The sequence below is a fragment of the Danio aesculapii genome, chromosome 1 (genome assembly GCF_903798145.1).
Source record: "Danio aesculapii chromosome 1, fDanAes4.1, whole genome shotgun sequence".
NCBI lineage: Eukaryota > Metazoa > Chordata > Actinopteri > Cypriniformes > Danionidae > Danio > Danio aesculapii.
In genome coordinates this window covers 26,513,841-26,528,956 of record NC_079435.1, presented here as the reverse complement: position 1 = coordinate 26,528,956, position 15,116 = coordinate 26,513,841, and the positions used below count along the sequence as shown (strand labels likewise).

Sequence of the window (15,116 nt, the reverse complement as noted above, 5' to 3'; positions counted from 1 at the left end):
GAATTACCAACCTCTGAGGAGCAAATTTAAATAAGAGTAAAACTAGTGTGTGTGTGAGAGAGAGGGAGAGACAGAGTGAGGGAGTTGCTAAGGAAAGGGATCTGCTATCCTACATCTGCTGTATGATGCTGTGTGTTAGTATGTGTGCTCATGTGTGTAGCACTTAACTCAGTCTCGTCTGGCTGCTCTCCTGGGCCTGTTGAGTCTTTTAGTGTGGAGACTAAGTCCAAGAAGGGAAGTGTTTAAGAGCTGCTATGGTTTGTAGCATAGAAAAGATCAAATGAGCACACCAGAATGGGGGGGGGGGTAGAGAAAGAGAAGCTTTTAATGTAACTCTTAAGCTACTAGTTTAATGGAGACAGACGGGTAGTTAAAGATTGAAAACATTACCTTTTACAACATTTTAACTATATTTTATGGCATATTGTAATTGGTCGTTTTTTAGGAATCATTTTAGATACAAGCAATTAAATGATTTTTATAGTCCAAAATATTGCATTTCTTGTGTAATGCTGGAACTGTTTTGTGTGAACAAGATTGGTGTGAAGTGGACTGTTTTATATATATATATATATATATATATATATATATATATATATATATATATATATATATATATATATATATATATATATATATATATATATATGAAGTGTAACTCATTTATTTATTCATTTTCCTTCGGCTTAGTCCCTTTATCCATCAGGGGTCACCACAGCGGAATTAATTTACCAACTTTCCCAGCATATGTTTTACACAGCGGATGGTGTTCCAGCTGCAACCCAGTACTGGGAAACACCCATGCACACTCGTACACTATAAGAACAAATTGGTCACAACACAAACAAGTTAAAAAATGCACGGCAAATTGGTCACAACACTTGCAAATATCCACAAAACACAACGGAAATGTTTTTAGGGTGCCCAAAAAAGGGACCCTAGGGACCCTGCTGAGATATGCTATTATGCCGTGACTGTAGCTCAATGAAGTGATTGGTGGTCTTTGAAAGGTGAGTTGTTTTTTGTATATTTCAATAGCTTGATTACATGACATAACAACACATCCATGTCTCAGCAGGGTCCGTCATGTTTTTGGGCCCCCTAGAAACATTTCCGTTGTGTTACATGGATATTTGCAAGTGTTGTGACATATTTGCTGTGCATTTCTTCACTTGTTTGTGTTGTGACCAATTTGCAACACGTGTGCTGTCAAATTGATGAAGATCTTTTCTTTATTTGCTGGTGTTTTTTGTAGTTGCATGTGTTTTTCTTAAATTGCAGTGCGTTAAGCTCTCTCGGCCACCATACTATTATTTTATCCAATTCACCTGTAGCATATGTCTTTGGACTCTGGGGGAAATAGGAGCACCTGGAGGAAACCCACTCAAACACTGGGAGAACATGCAAACTCAAAAATGCAAACTGACTCATGCCGGGAACCAGCAACCATCTTGCTGCAAGGCGACAGTGCTAACCACAGAGCCACTGTGTCGCCGAGGTGTAACTGTGAAATGCTATTAGAATTTAAAATACCTTGTACTGTTTATATTTTAGGTGTTAATATTATGTGTGGATATATATATATATATATTTTAAGCATCTATACAATTTAAGCATCATTACCCTAGTGTCACACAATGCTTCAGAAATCATTCTAGTATGATCATTTTGCTTTTAAAGTTTCATAAAACCCTGAAGTACTTTTTCGAGATTTTAACAGATTTATGTGTGTGGGCATCAATTAAGACAACATTATCCCATGTTAGCTTTAAGTTTGAGCTTTTGTCAGCTAATTTCATCTACCGGGTTTAAAATCATTTTTGAGGCAGAATCAAAGTCGGTGACACAGCGCCGATCTGCTGTCCGGAGGTGACGTGTCGGTTTCTTATTAGTATTCATAATCGAGTTTCCTTATCCTATGAGAAGACCCTACTTCTTAATTATTCATGACAGCACATGCTTTCAGAAGACAGATTTGCCAAGCTGTGAGGCACGGCACACAGTATTTAGCCATACATGAGGGGTCATATGTGTTTGTTTCCATGTTCTACAGGGTTTGTTGCATGTTTTTACCAGCGATGCTGTCAGGGCCAATACAACAAAGCTGTTTGTGTGTAGTAAGCATTTCTGTCGGGAGAGCTGTACGAGAATTATAGAATGGCGGGGTTTGTCGTTTATCAGTTGAGTTCGTTACTATACAGAAACATCACCTATATCTGCGCTGCTGTGTTCGCCTATGTTTAAAATCCTACAGATTACCAGCAGGGCTAATGGTTGGAATAGACAGGGCAAGAGATCTAGACTGCTATCCACTGTGTCTGCATTCAGACCCAGGAATTCAGGAGAGAAGTCCTCTTTATTTATAGTGTTTATACAAACATGATTACCTTTATAATGATATAACAAATTGTGGTTATGTGTATAAATTATATGAAATTACAAATAACCTATTGTATATGTAGCAGGGCATTAAATTACTTAATGTTTGTTTCTTTGCATTTTAACTTTGTACACTATTAAATCATGGCTTTTTAAATTCTGAGGTAGACTTGAAACAAAAGAGGGGGTTTTCATGGTCCTTTAACAGCCATTAACTGTTATGTTGAAAGTTTTGCCTTTTTTGATTATTTGATTACTTTTTTAGAATATTCAATGAGTGTAATGTTTGTTTGGAATAATACATTTTATTATTTTACAAATAATTTTTGTAACATTATAAACAATTTATTGTCACTTTTGAAACTGTCACTGGCTACCGGTGAGCCTATTACAGTTAAAACATCCTATACTTAACCTGATCTAAAATTGACTTTGTAAATGATGTATAGTCAAGTTGAAACCTTATGAATTCAAAATTCGCCCTGAACCTCACCCCCAAGTGAGCGGTGTCAAGTTTAATATTACACTATGTATTGTGCTATTTTATTTTAAAAAGTTTGATATAGTGTTTATACAACAGTTCAACGGCATAATCATTTATATAAAAAAGGATATCAAACACTCAAAATCTTTTTGTAAGAGGAACTACTTTCTTCCGCCATTCATTCACCTTCATTCATCTGCAGCTGACGTCAGAACAACAGAAACTGTTGCTACTTCACAAACATCACTTTAGGGCTATTTGAATGATTCTCTTGCAAAATGTCTAGAGAGATGACAAAACAGGTGATTTTGCTGACATTTTAAGATTATAAAGCTGAACGGCATGAAATGCCATCAGTCTACAGAGATTTCCAAGTATTTCTCTTTTGCAATCAGGAGATCCCAATAATTATCCCCCAAAAAACCAAAGCAGCGCCAACAAAGATTACATCAGATTACTGTTGTGTTTGCGATAAGGAAAAACACATGCAGGCATTTCTTCTTTTTACTTGACTAGTTAGCAGTAACGAAAACAGGAGAAGCATTAGAAACAAACAGAAGGTCAACCAAAAAGTAAGGGTTATACAAAGAGTGGCCAACACAAAATACATACATTACTGATATGCGAGTGCCATCTTACACTCAATACACTACAATTATATGACATAAGTACAGTACTACAATATACGAAAGAGAGCGATCGACTTAGAATTTACCTGTTTAATAATGATTTGTTCAGCTGTAGTTAAAAATTATGCTGTTTTTATCCTCTAAGGGCTTATTATGCGGTCTCTGTCACCATGTTGTGGATGAACAACGTCAACCGTCTTTGCTGTGCTCAGTAATGCTGTGTTCACACCACACACAGAATGTGCGAATGAATTGTGCTATTCGCGCGTAAATAGACGCATGAACATTTTGAGTTTGCTCGCTTCATTTGCAAGTCAAATTCACTTCACAATAGATGTGCATTCATGTCATGGACAAGGCTTCTGTCTGCCTGGTGACTGTAGCTTCGTTGCTAAATGGATTACATGGATTTTATTGAGAGAGTAGCTGTGCTTTGGAAGGCTATGTGCTTTAGGAAGGCTGATAACTGCAGGTGTCATGTCATAACCAGACCCCTACAAGAGAAAGCCCCTGATTGGTCAATGTGGGACAAATGTCCGCTGAAGTTCAGTTTTTCCAACCTGAGCTATTTGTGTGAAAAATTGCGCAAAAACCTCAACTCACGTTGCTTTATTTGCACAAATTGCATCATTCACGCTGCCTTATTTGCGCCGCAGTATGTCTATTCACGTTTTCCATTGACTTAATATGTAAATCACTCGTGCTTGACGCTTCTTTCGCGTCTGGTGTGATCGCAGCATAAGACAAACTAATGGCCGCTGACAATCTGTGTCTCAGAAATTATGCATATTTTAAAATAGGCACTATCTTCATAAATAAAATGCATAGTTGCAATCAAAAAAACTAAAAGCCTCAGAAGTACATTATGTACAGCAGCAATATTTGTCTAACTGTAGAGTGTCCTCTGATTGTATGTGGGCAGCGTAATACACAAGGGTGAAGGGTTAAGAGGCTGGACGAGTGCTGTTATTTGCAGAATATCGCACAGCTATCAGCCAATCAGATTCAAGAACCAGGCAGAACAGACAGAACTGTATACAATTTTTAACTATGACAAGTCAAACATTGTTGCAAAGGTTTCACAAAGGTTTGTGACTGAAGTGTTATTGTGACAGAAGTTGATGGTTATGTGACATAAATACATACAGAAAAAATAATAAATTACATAAAGTGGTTCCAAATGAACATACAGTGTAATTCAGTTTAAAGGTACTATTTGTTTATTCTATTTTTATTATAATTTTGTTTTTAACAATTTTGCTAATTAAAATAAATCTGTTTATCCTACCTTTAAAACCTAGAACACACAGACTTTAATTATCTCTTTGGTTTTGTCCACAGCCTGCAGACCTGGGTTCTACAAAGCCTTTGCAGGAAACATTAAATGTTCAAAGTGTCCCCCGCACAGCTCCAGCCACGCCGAGGGTTCAGCACAGTGTCACTGCGAGAAGAACTACTACAGAGCCAGCAAAGACCCTCCAACCATGGCCTGCACACGTTAGTCTGCCTACTGCTCTTTCATTATTTTTTTTAGCTTTCATTTTAGTATTTTTTTAAATGCAACAACAAAAACTGCACATTTCTAATTATACATTTTAATAGAAACAAATATAAGCAATTTACAGGCAAGCCAGACTGTTGTTGGAATGGTGGCTACCAAAGTCTCTCAGAAAATATGCAAGTCTGCCCACATTTCAGCAGAATAAACATACAACTTTCCCAATTTACAGTATGATCTTACCCTTACAGTGAGTGTTACTAGTGTCCCATAAGCTTCATGTTAATGTCACAGATTAAACACACATGAAAAAAATTCACAGACCAGATTTAAGACTAATCCAAGATTAAGGGGCAATTTACTCTAAAACTGTAAACTTTTTAAGCATTTTGCCTGTTCCTTTACTTCACATTACAACCAAAAGCATAGACTCACATAGACTTACACACAGCAAATTCCACATACTGTACACACTAGCACCGAGCTTAACTTTACAGGTAATCGTTACAAATAATGCCCCAAATACTGGCTTGGCAAACATAAACACATCGTTGTCCGGTAAACGTAGTCTAAGGTCTGATCTGTTTCTAGTAAAATAAATTTGCACTGAGTGATCTTAAAATATGTCAGTGTCTTTGGTTAAGTCTCAAGATGGACATATCAAAGATTTATTTTGAAGCACAATTTTAAATGACTTAAATGTTCTAATTGAACTACTGTATGGCCTAATCCTGGTTTAATCTGTGCTCTGTTTGTGAAACAAGGCTTGGCAGGTTTAGGTTTATCAAAACGAACTGGTGTGATTTAGCTTTGTTAGTGTGGCTCATTTCAATTAGTGTGCACACTTCTATCTGAACCTTGGCGTGCACTAAAAGACAGACAAAGACATTTGATTTTGATCAAAATTAATCGTTGCAATTAAATTAAAATATATAGACCAATAGCTTTTCAGAATGGACCAAAGCACCATATTTAATACACTGCAAAAATTGCTTTTCTTACTTAGAGTTTTTGTGTTGTTTCTAGTTCAAATGTCTACAAATTCTTAACTCGAGAAGCATTTTCTAGACAGCCATAGTCTTGTTTTCAGATTTTATGAGTCGAAATGAAGTGAGTTTTTCATTAAAACAACTTTTTGAAAATATATTCTGCCAATGGGCTAAGCAAAATATTTTTGGTTTTTGTTTTGATGTAAGATTATTTTGCTTACCCCATTGCCAGATTTTTTTTTTTTTTGTTTAAGGGAAAAACTCACTTAATATTGGCATATTATTTCTTAAAACAAGACAATATTTTTTGATTGTCTAGAAAATGTTCTTCGATTTAAAAATTTGTATATATTTGGACTAGAAACAAGACAGAAAATCTAAGTTAAAAAAAGCATTTTTTTGCATTGTAATATCTATAACTGAGGGGCCATTTACAGTACATTTACATTTATCCTGTTTTCAGGCAAAAATAGGAAACTTTTTGTGCATTTTGCCTGTTCATTTACATGACAACTGACTGAACTGACATTTACTTGACAACTTAACACCCAAAAATGAGAGTCTTTGAAAAAGACCATGTCATGCACATGCATGGTATATGTTGAGGGAGGTGTAGAAGGCAAACGCAAACAAGTAAGTAACAATGGCGGAATTCGTTGTAGCGTTTGCTAACAATTCATCTGCAAAGGATGAATTTACTTCACATTACATCAAACAGTGGATATGCATCTTACACTCACAAACACTTACACATCATCACAAAGCCGCAGACAACACGTCATCATCATTTTTTTTCCAATAATAAGGTCACAGCATCAAATAATGGTCTTGCATAAATAATACACTGCAAAAAAATGACAAAAAAATCATAACAATATTTTTGTTATTTATTTTTGTTACTTTGTAATTTATTTTAATCAGTTAATAAGGTTTTAACTAAATATTTTTAGTTATAAAATGTTTAACTTAATATTTTAAGGGTTTTCAAATAGTAAAAACAACTAAGAAAATCAGACAAGCAAACAAACAAACCACCCCCAAGCGCTTTAAATGAAATAAAAATGTACAAATTGTCACCTTGGAATTATAAGGTTGTTGAGATATTGAGCTTCAAAGTTTTTGCATTCCATAACAAACAGTATGTGTGTAACATTTGTTTTTTAAATAAAAAAGTCTTAAAATTTAAACAACTTATAAAAAACATCCCATAATGTAAATAAGTTGTCATTTAATAAGAATATATCAATAACTCAATTTTGACAAAAATGTCAGATAGAACCTTATCATTCTAAAGTGACAAAATATAAGTTTAAATAATAATAATAATAATAATAATAATAATAATAATAATAATAATAATAATAATAATAATAATAATAATAATAATAATAATAATAATAATAAATAATCAAAACAAAAGAAGCCTGGACTCTCTTAAAGTAAACATTTCAGAATTTATGTAGAAAGGATTGGAGAGGTTCCCAAAGTCTCCTGAATTTGTTTGTGGTTGAGGTCATAGGTTAATTTTTCCAAAAGAAGACTGACTCACGACTGAGAAATCCACATAAAAATTGTTAGAATTTGAGAAGTAGACCATTTTAGTAATATACATTTCTTAGCCAGAAATGTAAAAGTTGTAAACAGAGGTGTGAGCTCTGAGTCAAAAAGGTCTTCAGGAATGTCATTCAACAAAAAAAGTGAAGGGGAGAAAATAAAACGTTTTCCAGTTATCTCCTGGATTGTAGAATGAACCCCTCTCCAAAATGGTTGGATGTGAACGCAGGACCAAAATACATGAAAAAAAAAATTGCCCTTACAAGTTTTGCACTTAAAACAGAGGTCAGAACAGACTGGGAAGATTTTATGCAGATGAACAGGTGTAAAATAAACTCTTGGACCAATCTAAGTTAATATTTTTAGTCAGTTTGACTGATGTTACCTCGAGATGACTAGAAAACATCTCAACTAGATGTTGAGTTATAATAATAAAATTAATCAGATTTGGTTTTTGGACATTCTTGTGGATGTGTAAACGTGAATTGTTTTGAGAATGTTATCATGTAATGTTAACCTTTTTTTAAATGCAAGGGATTTTTTTTTCCTTATGGCTGCATCACTGTCATATAAACATAGCATAAAACGCAAGAGAATTTATATATAAAATAATATGAAGTAAACTGAAGTTAAATGAATAAAATAAGTGGCTAAACAAACACGAAAAACGATCACATATTTTTATTAGAATTAATTAATCTAAAATAGATTTGAATTGAGCAAGTAATTAAGACTGAATGTGCCAAAAGCATAAATTCCTCTAATAGTCAAAACAGACTCAAGTCAGATTACTCTTTATTTCTTATCATTCCACTTTCTGCTTCATCTTTCTTTTATTACTTCTGAATCTATCGATCAGATTTTCTGTAATTTCAGTCTTCTGCTTCACTTTCCCTCCTGCTGCCCCCCATCGTGCTTCGCCAAATTATTCACCAAACTCAATCTTTTCAACACCAGCAGCAATCTGCATTAAAAACAGGAGAGGAGGAATAATTACTTCCTTGTTATTCACGAGTGGGTGCAATTATCATTAACTATGATAATCATGTCTAGGACATATTCTCATTATCATCATTAGCTGAGTCTGGGAAACTGCAGATAAACGCAGACTTCCCTGTATCTGGCTCTGAGCCGGCTTGCTATAGGAAGAGGAAGCAGGCTACTAGAGCAGATACATTTGTATATCAGCTGAACCAGAGGGAGGGACTGAAAGAGAGATGGCCAAAGCTCTCCTGTGATTTTTAAAGCATTAGCGGGATTCATTAGTTAATGCATATGCACCACTTTTGAGATAAAAATGTTAATCTGCATAATATTTTGCGTAAATAAGCATTTTTTCTCTGTTGTAGATGGATTTCTGTCAGCATGGTGATTATGGTTGTTAATGAGTCAGGTGTGTGTGTTTACAGGTCCGCCTTCCCCTCCTCGAAACTTGGTTTTTAACATCAACGACACTGCTCTGTTCCTGGAATGGATGCCGCCAAGTGACACAGGTGGTCGCAAGGATATAAGCTACACTGCTTTATGTCTTCGATGCGGAGCTGACGGGCAGGCCTGCGAGCCATGCAACAGCAACGTACGTTTCGTACCCAAACCAACAGGCCTCACGAGCACCTCTGTGGTGGTCCAGGACTTTGTGGCACATGCCAACTATACTTTCCAAATCGAGGCGCTGAATGGAGTGTCAGGCTTGGGCAGATCTATTAGACAGATCGCCAATATCACCGTCAGCACAGAGCAGGCTGGTGAGTACAGCTACTTTAACGCTGAAATGACTTCAGTGGATCATTAAAATTCTATGCGATGCTGGAAGAGATTATTGGTATTGCAATGTTTTTAGCATTACTCTCTATCATTAAATTTATTTTAATAATACTCCTGAGTAAATGACAGCAGATGTTGAAATGTAATTGATGCTCCCTGCTATTCTTGCTTAGCTTGTCACTTTTCTTTTGGCGTATAGGGCCCAAAAATGTCACTTTGCAGCTTTTTATATATTAAATTTTGTTGACCAACATGAATAAGTTATCAGGATGGGTATTTTGGGCGGATAATCTCCTCAATGGTCTTGAGCATATGTCATAAGGAGGACAGATAGAGTGGAATAAGCTATTGTTCTATCAAGTGCAATTCTCAGAACTTATCTTGATTATTTACTAAGAGTGGCGCTCTAACTAGTGGGTCTGCATTTGTTGATTGCCGGTGCCTAGAAACTGTTTGTCGGTCGTTAAATTAAGAAATAAGAATTCCTTCATTCATTCATTTTTCTTTGGGTTAGTATCAATTTTCAGGGCTCGCCACAGCGGAATGAACCACTATTCCACTAACTATTCCACCATATGTTTTACACAGCAGATGCCCTTCCAGCCACAACCCAGTACTGGGAAACACCCATACACTCTCAAATTCACACCTGCACTCATTCAATACGGCCAATTTATTTTATTCAATTCACCGATAGCGCATGTCTTTTGACTGTGGGGGAAACTGGAGCACCCAGAGGAAACCGACGTGAACACTGGGAGAATGATGCAACCTCCAAACAGAAATGCCAACTGGCCCAGTCGGGACTCAAACCAGCAACCTTCTTGCTATGAGGTGACAGTGCTAACCACTAAACCACGGTGCCTAGAATGAATTAATAATTAATCAAATAAAAATGTATAAATAATATACATACATACATGCATACATACATTTGCACATACAGACGTATGTTTAAACGTATATTGCAGACTAATAATTGGCTAGTATTAATAGTGAATAGCACAGGATTTTGAAAGTTTGTTTAACACACAATGGAAAACTCACCCACTCTTTCAGCTTAATCTAGAATTTATCAGGGGTTGGCACAGCATAATGACCCACAAATTACTCTAGCATATGTTTAATATGGTGGATACCCTTTCAGCACCCATATACTCACTCATTCACACTTATACACTTCAAATAATTTATTTTATCCAATTCATCTATACCGCAGAAATGTCAACTGGCCCAGCCAGGATTCGAACCAGCAACCCTCTTACTTTGAGCTAACTAAACTGACTTTGCTTAACAAAATCATTTTATCCCTCTATCCCAGTTATTAAAAACAACTTAGTAAGTATATATATATATATATATATATATATATATATATATATATATATATATATATATATATATAATATCCATATATCCAATATCTATATATGAAGAAATGATGCCAAGGTATCCATAATCCTGAACCAGGCCAGTTCCTGAGTTGATGCTGTGGTGGTTATGGAGGAGTGGAGAGCATGAGACTGATTCCACAGTGAGACCATGGTGACAGACAAGTCTTCGCATTGATTTCATAGGCCAGCCTGATCACCCGCCAGTGACCTACTCACACCTGCAGTTCTCCACGATGGACGTCCAGTGTTCTCCAGTCCCTGGCGCCTAGACTGCAGCTCTGCACAAGAAGTTTGGCCAGTGGAGAAATGGTCGTGTCCAACTGAGCCTGGTTTCTCTCAGGGGTTTTTTTCTTTCCCTTTGTCAATTGGTGAAGTTTGTTCCTTGCCGCTGTCACTACTGGCTTGCTTGGTTGGGACTTGCGGAGCTGGGCATCAATGGATTTGATCTTCAGTGTTTGGACTTTCAGCAGTGAAATTTAAATCGCACTGAATTTCACGAGTTCACACTTGCAACAGTTTCAGAATAAAGCGTATTTGGCGTGCTGTCCGGGGAGAGGGCTCTGAGCTCGGGGAAGACACCTAAACTCGAGTCATTCCTCTTATCAGGAAACAAAGAGGAATAGGGATTCGAGCGAAGTATCTAGCCCGGCCCCAGAACGCTCCCCAAAAATTGCTTATTTTGTTACAGGACAGCAGCCAGACAAGTGGGTGAGCCCCCCAAAATTTGCTGATCTTTAAAATTTGGAGGGGTGCTGTTAAGCTGATGGTTGTGCTTTGCAAGGTGTGTGTCTCGGGAGGAGGCAGTAACTGTATTGATGGTGATGCGTTAAGTGTCTCCAGCAGGAGTCGTCGCTCCCACGGGAGACGGGCGTCTCCCATAGGAGCGGTCACTGCGCTGGCAGTGGTGGTAAGGTGTACTTCTCCCATGGGAGCTGTCACTGCACTTGCAGTGGTGCATAATTAAGGTGTACGTCTCCCGAGGGAGCTGTCACTGCGCTTGCAGTGGTGCATGATAAGGTGTACGTCTCCCATGGGAGCTGTCACTGCGCTTGCAGTGGTGCATAATTATAAGGTGTACGTCTCCCGTAGGAGCTGTCACTGCGCTTGCAGTGGTGCATAATGAGGTGTACGTCTCCCATGGGAGCGGTCACTGCACTTGCAGTGGTGCAAAATTTTGTAAAGGTGTACGTCTCCCGTAGGAGCGGTCACTGCACTAGCAGTGGTGCATGATAATGAGGTGTACGTCTCCCGTGGGAGCTGTCACTGCACTTGCAGTGGTGCGTAATTATAAAGTGTACGTCTCCCGTAGGAGCGGTCACTGCGCTTGCAGTGGTGCATAATGAGGTGTACGTCTCCCATGGGAGCGGTCACTGCACTTGCAGTGGTGCATAATTTATAAAGGTGTACGTCTCCCGTAGGAGCGGTCACTGCGCTTGCAGTGGTGCATAATGAGGTGTACGTCTCCCATGGGAGCGGTCACTGCACATACAGTGGTGCATAATATATAAAGGTGTACGTCTCCCGTAGGAGCGGTCACTGTACTAGCAGTGGTGCATAATAATGAGGTGTGTGTCTCCCGAGGGAGCGGTCACTGCACTTGCAGTGGTGCATAAGATGTATGTCTCCCGTGGGAGCTGTCACCGCACTTGCGGTGGTGCATGATTATAAAGGTGTACGTCTCCCGTAGGAGCGGTCACCGCGCTAGCGGGGGTGCATAAAAAGGTGTATGTCTCCCGTGGGAGCAGTCTCTGCACTTGCAGTGGTGCATAATAATGAGGTGTGCATCTCCTGTTGGAACGGTTATGTAGATGCTGTATTAGCGTTATTAAAATATATTATGCAAAGTATATTTCGAAGGAAGTGTCGTGTCAATGAAGGAATGTGTTTTGAATAAGGGTTTGATGGGCTTTTCTAATGTGAGAGCGGTCGGCTCGAATGTAGCACTTAAAGGCCTGTGAGGACCAGCGTCCGAGTGTTTGGATCTGCTGCTCTGATAGACCATTTTGTGCTGCAGTGGTGGCTGCGCCTATTCTGAAGGAATGGCTGGAGAAATTGTCAGCTGGAAAGCCCGACTTAATTAGGACGCATTTAAGATGCTTCTGGAACCAGAAACGAGTGACTGGGCGATTGCTATCGTCTGTAAAAAGGGGGTCTGAAAGGGAAGTGGCTTGTGATCTCCTGATATTTGAAAATGCTAGCAGTGTTTGGTATGGATGGATAGGTGATTGAAGGTTGAAAATGTAAATGTAATGGCCTCTTTTTGCTTGATCAGTTTTGCTTTGTTTAATGAGGAAAGAAATGGTTTCGTTATCCAGCGTTACTAGATCGGATATGGTGGGATGAATGTTTGGGTTGAACCCTGATGTAATGGTGAGTTCTGAACACCTTAAAAATCCGAAGAAGGCTAAAATAAACATGGCGTCGAGAGTACGTGCTGTGTGGATTGATTCGTATCCTTTGCGAAGAGTGGATATGCATTTAGTGAGTGTTTTCAGTGTTATGGGTTGTCGGGTGTCATGACGTGTGGGGTGGGTTCTCTGTATGCCTTTCAAGAGAAGAGTTGTTTGCGAATTAGCTATGTGAGGTGCAGGGGAGCCGTAAATTAGTTTGTGGAAAAATTGAATTCCACTCAAATAGCCTTTAATGGAATTGATCTGGAGTTTTTTGATAATTGTGAGGTAGGATATGTAAGATGAAATGGAAAGTAGAGAAAAATCTGGAAACAGTATGTTATAACATGCATGGAATGTTTTAAAGCTTTTCCATGCTGTTAAATATGACTGCAGGGTTCTAGGAGCCACTGCCTGAAGGATAAAGTCGAGAGAGGCTCCAAGCAGGTTTTTTAAAGGATGATCTATGGGAATATCAGCTCTGAATAAGGAGGGACTTGGATTGGAAACTGATCCGCCTCTGGAGCCAAATGTCTGAATTTCTGGAAGGCAAAACGAGAGAGAGAGTCAGCAATTTGATTTTTGGACCCAGAAATGTGATTTGCAGTTAAAATAAACTGGTCACATGCTGAGATCCAAGTTAGGCGTCTTAGTAGGGGAATTAGTGCTAGCGAATTTGAACGGCCTTTATTTATACAGTGAACGGTTGCTTCATTGTCACAGTGAATTATGATGCGGGAAGAGGACCATTCTTTACCCCATAGGGATGCAGCGACGACTAGTGGGTAGAGCTCGAATAGCGCCGATGATTTTAGTGGTTGCGGCAGGTCTAATAGCTGGGGCGGCCAAGTGGACGCGAACCAGCGTCCTTGATAGTAGCCTCCGAATCCGATTGACGGGGCGGCATCGGTGAATAAATTAATGTCTGCTGGGGAGGATATTAGGTCGCTGTAAAAGAAGGAGAGACCGTTCCATTGTTTGTGGAATAATATCCATAAACGGAGTTCGTTTAGGCTATTGTCATCGATGGATATAATATCCTCTAGACCGTGAGCTGAGGACGCGAGAAATAAGAGATGAGAAATAAACGAGCGGCCTTGGGGAATTATGCGCATTGCGAAATTCAAATGGCCGAGAATTGATAATAGCTCACGCTTAGAACAGAGGGGACTGTCTAATAGGGAGGGAAGCTACCAGGATCGTTCGATCAATTTTTTCCTTTGGTAGGGACGCTTGGAATTTATTGGAGTCTAATTTGATGCCCAAGAATTCGATTGAAGTGCTTGGACCGGCGGTTTTTTCCTCGGCGAGGGGAATCCCGAGTTCAGCGAAAACCTTCTGAACTGTCAAAAGGTGCGCGGCTGGTATAGCGTCTGGTGGTGAGATGATTAGGAAATCATCTAGTAGATGTATTAGATGCGGGATTTCGTAGTTATTGGAAAGGATCCAGCAGATTGCTTCCGACAGCGTATCGAAAATCTTTGGACTACTTCTGCAACCAAAGGTTAGGCGGACGGAAAAATAATAATTTTTTCGCCAAAGAATGCCGAAAAGGTGCCAAAAGTCAGGGTGGATGGGCATGACTTTAAAGGCGGACGTTATGTCGACTTTAGCCATCCATGCGCCGCGACCCGCAATTTTAATTAATGAAATAGCTTGGTCGATGTCATGATAAATCATTGAGTACTCTTCCAGAGGGATGAGACTGTTGATACTAGGAAACGGAGAGTTATGCGGGGAGGAGAGGTCGATTATTAAGCGTTTTTTATCGGAGAATTTCCTAGTGGCGATGCCAATAGGACTGACGCGATAAACTCTGAAAGGAGGTGCGGAGAAAGGACCCATCATGAAATTTTCGTCTACTTCTTTTTTGATTAGACGGTCGACGACGTCGGGTTCGGCGAGAGCGGACTGAAGATTTGGACAAATGAAACTACAGGTGGGTAGGCTAATGACACCTGGATGAAAACCTGAAGACAGACCCGTTAATAGAAATTCGGTGAATTTGGGATCGGGATGTTTGAGCAGTTCCGAT

The 15,116-nt window shown here is 38.8% G+C and overlaps 1 protein-coding gene across 2 annotated transcripts in view; it reads left to right on the top strand.

Moving 5' to 3' along the window:
• epha6 (eph receptor A6) overlaps positions 1-15,116 on the top strand; it is a 248,440-nt gene that overhangs the window by 165,985 nt on the left and 67,339 nt on the right. For both annotated transcript variants that reach the window (XM_056458117.1, XM_056458109.1), the window contains exons 4-5: positions 4,834-4,989; positions 8,943-9,278. In XM_056458117.1, coding sequence (XP_056314092.1) covers positions 4,834-4,989; positions 8,943-9,278 — 492 coding nt within the window. The remainder of the gene's footprint in view (positions 1-4,833; positions 4,990-8,942; positions 9,279-15,116) is intronic.